The 13,490-nt window shown below is 35.1% G+C and overlaps 1 protein-coding gene across 1 annotated transcript; it reads left to right on the top strand.

Moving 5' to 3' along the window:
• The first annotated feature begins 906 nt into the window (after positions 1-906).
• On the top strand, positions 907-12,241 carry spint1 (serine peptidase inhibitor, Kunitz type 1). The gene is made up of 10 exons (XM_015389950.1): positions 907-1,613; positions 2,877-3,031; positions 3,173-3,314; positions 7,065-7,232; positions 8,892-8,924; positions 9,190-9,318; positions 9,446-9,496; positions 9,627-9,797; positions 10,013-10,069; positions 11,293-12,241. The coding sequence occupies exons 1-10, from the start codon at positions 1,211-1,213 to the stop codon at positions 11,472-11,474; spliced, it is 1,491 nt and encodes a 496-aa protein (XP_015245436.1). The 5' UTR covers positions 907-1,210; the 3' UTR covers positions 11,475-12,241.
• The last annotated feature ends 1,249 nt before the right edge of the window (positions 12,242-13,490 follow it).

Here is a 13,490-nt window from a genome sequence, read left to right as displayed (position 1 = left end):
CTCCTGAAGAGCATAATGTCTGGACATCCTCATATCTTAAAATGGATGAAACAGTCTAAAAAAGGCCTCTGCCTTATTTGTTAAGATTTATACACAAAAAGAAAGCAGTGTGTTTAATTCAGCAAGTGTTCTTCCATTTACTCAATTTGTGAGATAAACCAAAGAAACCATACAGCATTCCAATCTAAGCATGATTATGATTCCCACCTTTACTAATCCTTTATGTTTGTAAACTTCTGAATTCTAAGGAAGTAGTTATATATATATATATATATATATATATATATATATTCTTAATATGTTGGTCAAAACAGTTTTTCACACTTTTTTTTGCTCCCCCTCCCCCAAAAGTAAAAAAAAAAATAATAAAAAAATGTAAAACATAATTGTACATGAATTGGCATATTCGATCAGCAGGCTCCTTTGAGGTCTTTAAATCCTCTCTAAATGCACACTTCTAGTTTTTATTCTAGTCTAAGTGGACATTTGGCAAAATTTTACTTTTAAAATGTATTTTAATTGAAACATTTATCCTACTATATTTTATCTCCATTAAATTTTTCTTTTTGTAATGTGTTTATGTATTTTAGCCTTCAGTTTTTATCTCATGTTCCTTAACTGTGATTCATGTTCAGCACTTTGCTCACCCCCAGGTTGTTTTAAATGTGCTTTATAAGTAAAGTTTAAGTGGAGTTGAGTTGATGAATTATTCGTTTATTCCAAAAACCTTTTTTTTTTTATCATTAACCTAACTCGTTTACATTTTTTAAGGCTCACAAAATGGTCTTTAAAATACCACTGTAAGAAGAAACTGGAAAAACACAAGCCCCCGCTGCGCTTTGCTTATTGTCGTGTTTGTAGCTCCAGTCAGAAGGGAGTGGCATCAGGAGTGGAATTTCACTTCCTGTTGTTTCGCAGGTGAGTCACCTGAGAACTGTCCTTGTTGTCGACACAGGAGTTTCGTGACTGTTTCATTTATTTTCCCTTTAATTGGTCGATTCTGTGGAAGCGCTGAGCCTACCTGTAGATACCGACCAGGAAGGGGCCATTTAGTTTTGGCACTAGATTGCGTTTGGGTGTTACGCGCCTTTTACGCAAACCAAAAAAACTAAACTGAGCAGACTGACAGTTTTCTTTCCTGTTTGATCTCAGTTTTCTTGCAGAGGACTCCTGCTTTTATTTCACTGGTGATCTTTAGGGGACAATTAGAATGAGTTTTTCACCAGGATACCTGCGCGCAGTGCTCCTGCTTTTTGTTATTTTACGCTCCACCACTGGCCAGGATAATGCTGAGACCTGCCAGACCAAGTTCGAGAAGGGTAGAGACAACTTCGTGTTAGACACAGACGAATCTGTTAAAGAAGGGGCCACGTTTCTCGTTTCTCCGAAAGTGGAGAGGGAAATGGACTGCGTGGTCTCCTGCTGCAATAACCCCAAATGCAACGTCGCCTTGATTAAGAGCGGAACCCAGGAGGGCGAAGTCCAATCCTGCTTTCTCTTTGACTGCTTATACAAAAAGAAATACGTCTGTCGCTTTGTCAGGAAGAATGGATTCTTCAATTACATCCTGAAGTCCGTTTATAAGAATTATGTGGAACATGAACCTGTGACAGGTAAGCGCAAAACTTTATCTGATGAATGACAAATTAAAACAGTGCTTGTTATGGTGATGGGTTTTAAAGTTTTTACAATCATAAACCATTTGGCTTAATGACTATCAGAAGTTGTTGCTTGAGTTTAGTTTTTGAAAAATAAAAAAAGAATTACATGAGTTTCTTTTCTGTGGTCAAAAACTGATGAGTAAAACCCTTAGAAGTATAAATATGATATTAAAACGGCCATCTAGAAAAAAGAAAACTGAAGTATTGGTCAGCTGTTTTTTAGGGCTACCTCAAGAGACTGGATTGATCAGAAATGAATTTTTGTAGCCTTATATATAAAAGTGAAGAAGGTTAATCAGTAATCAATAAGCCAAACATCACAGGTGTTTTTTTGCTGGTTAAGATTCTCAGTCTTCCAGGTCATAGTGATTCCAAAATAAGTAAAAAAACAAATTGCTGGACTTTGTTTTCCAAGTTTGAAGACGTTTCGCTTCCCATCCATCCAGACATTTTGAATTGTGAAATCTTTCTGTTTAGGAAGTGAAACGTCTTCAAACTTGGAAAAAAAAAATGGTCCAGTGGTTTGTTTTTACCTTTTTTTGTTTTAGAAGTTTTTTTGTTTGTTTGTTTGGTTGGTTGGTTGGTTTTAAAACAAATGACAAAAAATAAACCTGATAATTTTTTTCCCCCTTAGGTAGCAATACATAAATAAATAAATAAAAGACTAAGATGCTTTGGATCAGAAAGCATTGGTTATATATAGTTTTTTTTTACACCTTCTTCATCTTGACATGCCATGAGCCAATGCTTCATGACCACATCTCTACAATTCTACAGGGTTGAGGGTTTTTGCAGGTCGAACGTCAGATATGAGCCACATGCAGAGTTTTGCATGTAGGAGGATGGGAAACAGATTACAAAGAATAACATATCTGTCAGCTGTCCCTTCTACAATCCTAACATCCCTCCTTGATATTGGGATACATAAAAAAAAAACATCTGAAAAAGAATTTCAAAATTGGTGTGAAATATTTGTTTTTATGTAGGTCAAAGTTAAGCTGTTAAAACTGGAATAGCTTCTTTTTATGCCTGCTCTTTGTCGTGTGTATCGCAGATTAATAGCAGAGTCTGCATTTTGCATGTTTACACATGTCAGGGAGTGAAAAGTTGCGGAGAATTGAATCCTCCATTTAATCTCCCTGTTTAATTTTGTCCTAGATTTGTAATCTTTTTTTATCTTTTATTTTTTTTTTTTATTTCATGTCTTTACTGAAGGTGTGGACAGTCCACCAGTGGCCGATGCAGGTCAGGACCTGGTGGTCCAGCCTAAGGAAAGTGTAACACTGAACGGTATTGAGAGCAAAGATGACAACAAGATTACTTCTTATGTTTGGGAAATGCTCACTGACTATCCTTTTGCTAAAATGGAGGTAAGAAAAGCAAAGTTGATTCTGACCTAATATTTCTATGCTCTTTTACAATTTTGCTAAATGTAATCCGTATCTTATTTTACCAACATAGCAGAGGCCACCATTGGGAAAATGAAATTGCTCTCTTTTTTTTTTTTGTAGAAAACACGTCATGCTGACCAGATCATTGTTTCCAATCTAACATCTGGGAAATACAAGTTCCAGCTGACAGTCACAGACAACAGTGGTCAGTCGGACAGCACCACAGTCACTGTCCTGGTCCTTACGCCTGAGGAGTCTGAGCGTAAGTGTCTCCTTCTCTCTCCAAATAATCGAGAAAGATTGGTTTTGTTTTTCCCTTTGTCTTTTTGTAACTCTGCAGTTTTTATCGTTTATTACCCGAGTATGATATTGGGCAGTCTGCTGGGGGAAAGTTGTCTGACTGTAATAGTTTTTACACTCTTAATTCACTTTAGCTCTGCCCCGATCTTTGAATTCCTACAGTGGTTCCACATTACCACAATGGGGATGTGGAAATAGCAATTCTTTTTTTTGTTGTTGAGTTTTTACTGCACTAGTGGCTAATTTTTTCGATAGAAAGCTGACAGGAAAGGGGGTATGAGAGAGGGGGTGAAACATGCGGCAAAGGACCACAGGTCGGAATCGGTTGCGTTGAGCACTAAGGCCTCCATACATAGGTCGTGTGCGCTAATCACTGCGCTACCGGCACACCCGAAATAGAAATAGAAATAGACATTTTCAGACTTTAATCTAACAAGTTGGAGAAACTGGCATAGGCATTGGTACTGAGGCTGGTGCAGATTAATACAGTGTGCCCACTGTCCAAAGTCCTAGGCCGCCCCCCCTTATTTGTTAGGCTGTTTGTTTTCAAATTTATTGGCCTCATTTCCTGTGAATGCTTCCTTAGTGAGTCGGTAAAGGAAACTTTAAGTTGGCCACAAATTGTCTTTTTCTGTGAACAATGGATCATTTCCTATGTGTTCCCCATTTATATGTGCTTTGTGGGCACTCAGAGGAACAACATGCTCCTAATTTCCACCGCCTCAAGTTTCTTTTCCTTTTCCTTTCAAAGAAGCTTAATTTCGAGCTTCATTGGAGAAATGTTGGCATTGAGTCCAATATCTACTGTTGTGTATCCTGTAAGTTAGCTGATCAAAATGTCGTAAACATTTTTTTTTTCACTTTCTTAAAAATTATAGTAGTATGAACTATTTAACTATAAAGAATAGATGAATAGACTTATTTTTAGTTACACAAATGTATTATAAAGGATTAAAATCTTAACTTGGACAAAATGGCACAATAAATTAATCTGGAGCTGATAAAAGGGGTTCGAATGAAACTTTTTTAGAAAGTAGCGTTTGTTTTCTTTGGTTTAATATCCTATTATAAATATCTCTCCAAGAACCACCAAAATGGCTAACCAAGAGAGCTAGAACTATATCCTGTGCAACAATTAAATTTACATATTAGATGAAGTTTGAAATGTTCTTCTTTGAAATTATTATTGAAAGGGAAAAGCGGCAGTTGGTAACAAAATATGGATATTTGTTTTATAGCACAGCGCTCAACAGATCTTGAGTCTTCATAGGACGTATGATGCAAGTTAAGGGGAGTGTTAGCATAGTGGTTAGACACTATAGTGGTTAGTGCACATGGGCTTTCAGAAGGTTGCAAGTACCCGGTTCGATCCCCACAGGCTGCACTCTGGGTCCCTGAGCAAGACTCTAAACCCCACACTGCTCCCCGGACGCTGCACAATGGCAGCCCACTGCTCCCCAAGGGGATGGGTGTAGTGCCGAGGTGAATGTCTCCTGTGTTAGATTAATAAAGTTCAGCTATTGCTAATTTTATTAAATATTATGATATGATAAATCTAAGTGGAAAATTTATATGAAAATATTTGTTTTTTGTTTTTTTGGCTGAAACTACCTCACTTTGATGACCTATTCTGTATTTCTGCCTCTTATAACTTTCACCTAATGTTGAGATTCTACACTATGGATGAGTGAAACTCCTTTAAAAGTTTAACCAGCTTTGAATTTGAACATCTCAACTGAAATTATTTAGTTTGTTTAGCCCCTGCTTTTCTGTCTGTGCCAAATGAAAGTATAGTTTCCCGTCAGCTTGAATTTTCCGTTTTTCTGGTTAAGCTTTAGATGCTGTGGTAGGGTGAAGGATCCCACGTTAGTTGGAATGAGACCTGTTCAGACACGCTCAACAAACAGGGAAGCAGCGATAAGAGTTTGGCCAATGGAATGACTGCACAGGAAAATGACTTTGGTGCTGGGTGCTGGGGGAACAGCTGTCGGTAGGGTGCCATCTTTAGCGTGGGTTAACTAAATTATCAGGATTATTCCCTTTGAAATGGTTTGTGTTCAGTATTTGCAGGTTTGTAGTTTTACTGATCTCCTGATAGCATCTCTCCACCCCCAACTCAACGAAACCCGTCTGTCTGGTTTTGACTTGTTACACAACAAGACTTCTATCATTTGAATAAAACTGATTTGAAGTCTTAAATCATTTGAAAAACATTTTCTTTTTCAGTCTTGGCTTATTAAACATTAGAAATGATTGACCCACCTGGTAGCTCAGTTACATGTTAACAGCTTTTAATTTCTTTAGTAGAAAATCCTTCTGGTATTTATTATGTGAGCATTGCAACAACAGGTGATTCAGGCGTCATTTCCAAGGTAGTTAAATTTGTTGTAAATGTATTATATAATTTCTCTGAAATGTCTTACAAAAGTGATTGCTGACAAAGAGCGTGCATTATCAACCAGACACAGATGATCAAATCAGCTTTTTTCTTCAGTATTTTTTTGCTTGCAGCAAACCACTGTATGTTCTGTATTATCTTTGTGCGTGCTGAGCAGTTTCACAGTGATGAAACAGGAACTTTCTGTCTGTGGAGAAGTCTAGTTAAATGAGGCCAATGTCAGAGGCCTATTTTCTGAGAAATATTGGTTAGACACAAGTGGGTTTTTTTTAAAACTGACATCACCACAGAAAAGGAACTATAAATTTAATAAATTTGGATATATCCTTAAAAAGTAATAATTTCAGTGATTTTAATAAAAAAAAAAAAATGAAAAGTAACACACAGATATATATTCCAATCATTAATAAACTTATTTGGCTTCCAGAAAATATATAACCTAAAAAAATCCTAAAAATGTAACTATGTCCCAGTATTGTACAGTATATTTACAAAATATTGATGAGGGCCCCTTTTTAATGAATTACTGCATATATGCAGAAAAACATAGCTCCTAAGAGGTCCAAATTGCTTTAATAACCTCCCTCTTGATTGTTTGGTCTTGACTCTTTCATCATCCTTATATTTTTAATCATAAAATAAGCAGGAACAGCAACCTTAAAATCAGACATGAGTGCCATGGATCCCAAATATAGTCGTGGCTCCAATAATAAACAATTTATTTGCACTTTATGTAGCTGGAATGTTATTAACTAACTTCTCACATTTATATGTATGGACACATTTTCTACACCAGATGTCAAATACTCAGAAAATGATACTTGTAGAGGTTTTGGTTTCACATTGTTATGGTTTCTAAAAATGATCTGCCCTGCACTCCGCGTGTTGTCAGAGTGGCAACTGTTTGGAGCACAGAAAAGTGTGTTTGAACTACGGTATTCATCTTTTGGGTCTGTTTGAGTATATAATGCATTTGATAATTACCATGTAAATGGTTTATACCAAGCCTCCCCTGAGTGCCACTGGAGGCATAACCAGTACCACAAGTAAGAGTTGAACCACAGTTTTAGAATAATCTGGAAAAGGATTTAGGTCAGCTGAGATTACTGGTCAAGCAGCAATTGGTAGATTAGGAATAACAATATGATCATTAATTTGATTTTTGCTTAATGATAGTTATTTGATATGTTAATCTGATTTATTGCAATGTACCTTTTTTGAACATTCTTCCCTCTGCGAGTAATATAATTGTTTTTTTGTTGTTGTAATTTTTTGTTTTCTAATTGTGCATTTTATTATTTTGATTCCCCCCAGACCACTGCATGGTTCCAAAGAAATCAGGTCCTTGTCGTGGTTCGTTCCCACGCTTTCATTTCAATGCTGCTTCTGGGCAGTGTGAGCAGTTCATCTTTGGGGGTTGCCTGCCCAATAAGAACAACTACATTAGCAAGAAGGAATGCAATGAAGCCTGCCCTAGCACAGGTAGGTGTATTTACTTTTCCTGGATATTTTTCTCTGTCAACTTCTTCCACTGTTAGATATAAAATAAACATTAACCTGATTTTTTTACTTTGGAGATACTGTTATGACGTTAAACTCTTCCATAACTGGAGGACCTCTGTAGAAATGGACTGAATGTTGAAATAGTATTATTTGTTCAGTTTTAATTAAAGCCAGGTTCCAGCCCTTTGAATAATTAAAAAAAGAAAGTAACCTGCCCAAATTAAGCTGGACTGCAACTTAAAACAAAAAAAAAATTGGATGGGACATATTTTGTGGGTGTGATTTTATTATTAGCAAATAATAAAATAATAGCATATTACACATCCAATTATTAGATGTGTAGTTATTTGCAAAGTTGGAAAAAACATTACTGATTAAAGAGTTTAGCAAGAAGTGGATGTCAAAATTCCTGAAAAGGAGCTTTATACCTCGATCTCGTTGGATATACGTTGTTCTAAGATGCCCATCGCAAGTTTGATCATCAATGATGGAAAGTATAATCACAGTATCTAAATAAACAACAAACCAATAGATTAAGTGATAGATCAATGCAACCTTCTGCTTAATTTTATAAGAAAGAAATGTTTTTTCTTTATTTCTGCTGATGACCCCAAATTAAATCCACTGTAACTAATTGCCTTCAGAAGTCACCTAATCAGTCCAAGTTTTTCACGGTACAGTTGTTTATCCTGGTTGGACTTCTGCAGATTAGCCAAAGCTACATTTCGCCACTCATTCAAACCTAGAAATGCTTCAATGTTGATCTCTTTGTCAATCTGAAGGCCTATAAATAAGTTTTAAAATATCTTATATGGATTGTCATGTTTTGTTCATTTATACATTCTTAAAAAAAAAAAAATCAAGTCTTCTTTATTTAATGACGTTAAAATGTTTGAATGTTCGACTTTAAAATTGAGATTGTTTCAGTAGAATGACTACAGGTCGGAAATCTAGCAACTTCTTTTAAATTATTTTTAAATCCAAACATCCAATTACCTCAGTCTAACAAATCAGTCACTCCCTCCTCCCATCAGGCCAGTCTAAACATCTCCTGTGCTGTTTTACAGTTTTAATTGGGTTCACACAGGCCGTGTTTGGTTCATTGTGATTTGGCTTGATCCACACCACAGTTAAGTGTTTAGTTTCTTCTTTAAAGTCCGTTTTCTGGTCTTGGGGAAAACCAATAAACCCAAAAGAAAACTTGAAATTATTCTAGGGCTGTGTGTAATGGTTTAAATATCAATAATTTTTGATTAGTGCTATTAGAGATAAGTACAAAGAGCGATGCATGAAAGAGTAGGGTTATAATAATTCATTTACTCAATAAAATGAATGAGTAAATGAATAATCATTTGTCTAATGTAGCATATTGGACAAACTTTACTGATTACTTTAGCTGCATGGTTGCCCTGTCTGAATTTCTATCTCACAAACATGCTTCCCTTCTCATTTTTGTTAGTATTCATTTCCATCATCTTAGGATAAAAGAAAAATGTTGCATTTTACCTTATTAAAAAAACACCAACAAGAATACTATTTAACTAAAAATATAAGCAAGAATATATTTTATGTTTTCTTTTTATTTACTAAACAATCCTACTTTACAATAATATTTTATCCTTTTTCTTTTTCATAAAGGTCCAAGTGGTCGAGGTCTGCCTGTTACACAAGGTGGGTGCATTCAGTGTGTTCTGTTACTTACCAACACTGTTTAAGCATGTGCTTTTAAATAGATCAGCGCTTGGAGGGGATATTCACATGCAAAATCTGACCTTGTGATATTTATAATAACTTTGGTTTCATGTTTTGAGTGGTTTATGGTAAAACTTATAGATTTATATCTTTCAGGGAGTTTTGGTTTCACATGTGATGCAGACTGCATTTGTAGAGTTACAAGATGTTGCTAACTTTTTGTTTTTTGCTTTGTGTGCCACAGGGAAAAAGTGTGGTTCTCCTTGTACTCCAGATCAATTTGTCTGTGATGGCTGCTGTTTGGAATCTGGACTCCTGTGTGACAACGATACACAATGCGATGATGGATCAGATGAAAAGAACTGCGAAGACAGTATGTGCTCTCTGTGCATACTAGAACCAATTTCAATTTTGACTCAGTTAAATTAAGGCTTTGATTTTTTTTTTCATGTGTTTTTGGAATACCTCTTAACATAAATCATGTCCTATGTATTTATCAGTGCAGGGCAAGTTTCGTATTCTGTTGAACATTCCAGTGGATGAAAAGAAAGGTATGTTCTCCATTGTTGCTGTTGATTTTTGCTTCCTAATACTCTTGTTGACCTACATTCCTGCTATATCAAAGCTTTATAGTTTAAATTAAAGTGTTTTGTATATTTTGTACCTTTTTTATTCAATCAGCGCGCTGTACACACATCCCAGAAACAGGAACTGGTAGGGAAAGCTATACAAAGTGGTACTACGACCCCTACAGTAAGAGTTGCTTACGCTTCAATTACGGAGGCTGGGGTGGAAACGACAACAGATTCGACACTAAGGACACCTGTGAACGAGTCTGCTCTGGGGTGACGGGTAGGTTTGTTTTCTACGTTGCATTATTACTCCAGTTGTCCAGATCACAAAGAGTTACTTTAGATATAAATAAATCTATATAAATTCTTCCTATTTGAACCCTGAAATAGGTCATCCTCTGTTCTCATTAATTATCCAACATGAAATATATTTAAGTTTTGACGTTATTTTCTTCTTATAATGCATCATGGTTTCTATGTGTTCTCCTTTTACAGAAAATGATGTCTTTATAGATTCTAGATCGGACGCAAGAGTGGGCGAGGAAGATAGAAGTAAAAAACCTCTCTTTCATTTTCTCTTGATGTTATTGAAATAATGCAAATTGCATAAAAAGAATGACATATCTTTTTTTTTTTTTTTTTTTTGAGAATTTTTTAGAGAATTTAGGCACATATACATTTTGTGTATTTCCATTTCCAGGCAGGTAAAATGCATCCACTTTGTTAAAATTCAGCAAGTCCTTCATTTTTTTTTTTTCTCAAAATTTTACTAACAAGAGTCAAAAACACAAGTAATTTAAAGCTTCTTATTTTAAAAAGGGGAGTATAGATTAGATTTTCATTAAAACACAGTCTAGTTAAATTTAAGACCATAGCAATCATATATGTTTTAAGACTGTTTTAATTTGTGTGGCGTTGATACTGTCTTATAGTACATAGATCCACTTTTGGTCTGAATTGATTTTACAATAATGCAATTTATTGATTTACAGTCCATTCATAAAGACACATTCATTTCCACTTCCCTTTATTTCTAATCATAATGCAATACAGTCAGATTTAATTGATCATTCTGTAGAAGATCAGACGATTCCTTTGTTTTTTAAGCCTGGAGGAATCCCTTTTTGTTGTCTTAATTTTTGTTTGTTTTTATTTGTCTGAACAAATGAATTAATTGATATTATAGGTATCAATTCCTTCCATAATTACACACTGCAGTGTGCTGCAATTGCTAAAAAAAAAAAAAAAAAAAATAGTACCGGTAGTTGACTTTAATGCCTTAGGATATAATTGATTTAGAAGCAACACTGTAACTTTCTGCCACTAGGGGCGCTAGACTTTTAACTTCTAGGTTTAGCCCCCTGAAAGCAACTGGCAACACTGTACTATAGTAAAACAAATTTTTCTCTCTGTGTTTTGGAATCTGATAATAAACCACTTCAAACAAATGCTGTATATTGAGCAGGAAAATCTTTTAATTTATTTAAAAAGAAGATAAAAACTAGGTGGAAAAGGCCTGTTTCTTTGCTCAAAATGTCAACAAGCATGCAGGAATACCTGACTGTTTACGAAATGATAAAAAAAATTTTTTATTTCGAATGCACCAGAGTCTTTTAAGTTTTTAGAGGTTTTGTTTTCCTTTTGTCTTTCTATGCAAACCAGGTTTTCAGTTTTTCCATCGAAGCATCCTTTCCTGATTCATAAAGTTGCACAGAGATGCCATCTATTGATCCATCTTAACCAGGATATTTTGTTTTTGTTTTTTTTCTAAACAGATGTCCTTATCATAGCTGCTCTGCTGGGTGTAGCCATCCTGGTTCTCCTTGCTGTCCTAGGTTATTGCTTCATAAAGAGGAGGAGGACTCCCAAGCACACCCGGGTGCCTAATGGCACTGCCAGTTCAGGAATGGGAAACAGTGATCACCTGGTCTACAATAGCACCACCAAACCCCTGTGAACCCATCTGCGTTTACCTGTTACTCCATACAGGAAGGTTACTTTTCTTTTTACTAAGTCAGTATATTGATGTTTTTAAAGAGGATGTACACATAAGGTAGAAAGTCTTTAAAGAAATGTGACATGTTTTAAAAACTGTAAACTTTTGGCATAAATTGGTTAAGAACTCTTTTTAAAATCAGTTTAAATGGGAGGGATTAGTTCCATCAATATTAAGCACCAGCGTTAACCTTTCCATTAATATCAAATATTATATGTTCTTTCTTATATTATTTTCAGTTTTAATTGAAACTTTTCTTTTGTGTTCACTGTGAAGCCCCAGGTCTCCATTAGGCTTAAGTTTGAAGCAAAAGTCTTTGCGTTGTTTTATATCCAAACACCACGGATTTTGTGTGTGTGTGTGAATTTTTGACGTTAACATTCTTAACCTGAACTTATTTTAAGCCTTATGCTATGCTGTTGTTACATTCTGGTGAATTTCACCTGCACGTAAGATACTGTACATACCCTGAGTTGAAAACAGTTTTTCTTGGAGGTAATTTTATCAATTTTTTTTTTTTTTTTTGAACAAATCTTATGTATTGTTTTTCTTTAGTGTTGAATATGTTGAACGGTTGACGCTTTTGTAAATATAACCTTTAGCTTTACCTGTACTTTGATGTTGATCTTGAATTAAAAAATTTAAACCAATATATCATTTTGGAGGAAAAGTTTTCTTACCCAGAAATTATCTGAACTGTTCTAGTCAGTTTGTATTTTATTTTATTTTTTTTTAATAAACATCCTTCAAGATATTTGTCAAGCCAACCGAATACTATTTTGATTATTTTTGCAGCAAATGAGATTAAACTGATGCTTGGGGACATCTCAGCCTGGAAGTCATTTAATGTTCCTGGTTTGGTCCAAACTATAATTTCAGATCATGAATGGACCATTTCATTATTTTCAACTATTTATTAGATTCATGTGTAATAACAGTTCAACTTCAGGCTCCCTAAAACATTTTTTTTCTCAAAAAGTCAGAATACTAATCTATGAAATACAATCTTTGGAAGAAATTAAGTGTACAGTAGGCAAACAACATAGAATGGGATATTATTAATCAGCTGAATCTTGTAACTAAACTGTCTTAAGCTACGAAAAATAAAATATTTTAAGTTTACAACTGAAATGAGGTGAAATTCATAAGCTTAATGAGCATTTGTGAGGTTGAAGGCCAGGTGGATAAAGGAAGGAGAGGAGAACTCTCTGCATTCTGGAAAAAACTGTCTTGTTTCTTTGTTGACCGATAATATAGAAAGAAGCGATCAACACACTATTTTCACTAAAACTTTTACATTTTATAATCACCTTTATAGATCTAAATGCTCTAAAACACACTGCATCCTTCTTAGCATATATTGATGAATTTGTTCCAAAAATGTGCAATACTTATTAAGTACAAGTTTATATGGACTCCCCGGTGACTTTTACAGGAAATTATGTGACAATATAAGATAATTACTAGTGTTGTCCCGATGCCATTTTCTGGCCCATACCTGGCTGTGCAGTATCGGCCGATACCATACCTATACCATCTGTTTGAAATTGATGTGTGTATGTATGAAGAACTGCATACTACTTGGATGTTAAATAATTGCCATCATGGGTTTATGAAGCTGCTGCCTACCTTTGTGAAGCAGGAAAAAGACTAAAAGTGAATCCAGTAGAATTTTTTATTGCCTACCGTGAATGGGTGACAATAGCTAAATAAACTTTTGGCTCTCAAAATGGTATCGGTGATCTTTTTGTCAGTACTCATCGATACCAGCATTTTAGTGATGTATCGGGGCCCTGCCCGATAGTGGTATCGGTGCAACACTAAAAATTAGTCTACCAGGCTTTTCCTGAAATATTTGAGGATGGTAAACTTACACCCACAATTAGACGGGAGTTCATAATACGAATCTAAAAACACAAGAATTATAGAAAACAGGTCACATAATACTAAAAAAACGTTAACTTGCATATTTGCTAC

This window comes from Cyprinodon variegatus, unplaced genomic scaffold (assembly GCF_000732505.1).
Source record: "Cyprinodon variegatus isolate N-32 unplaced genomic scaffold, C_variegatus-1.0 Scaffold480, whole genome shotgun sequence".
NCBI classification, from domain to species: Eukaryota; Metazoa; Chordata; class Actinopteri; order Cyprinodontiformes; family Cyprinodontidae; genus Cyprinodon; species Cyprinodon variegatus.
The sequence above is the reverse complement of the archived record's forward strand: the minus strand, read 5'-3'. Positions and strand labels throughout refer to the sequence as shown.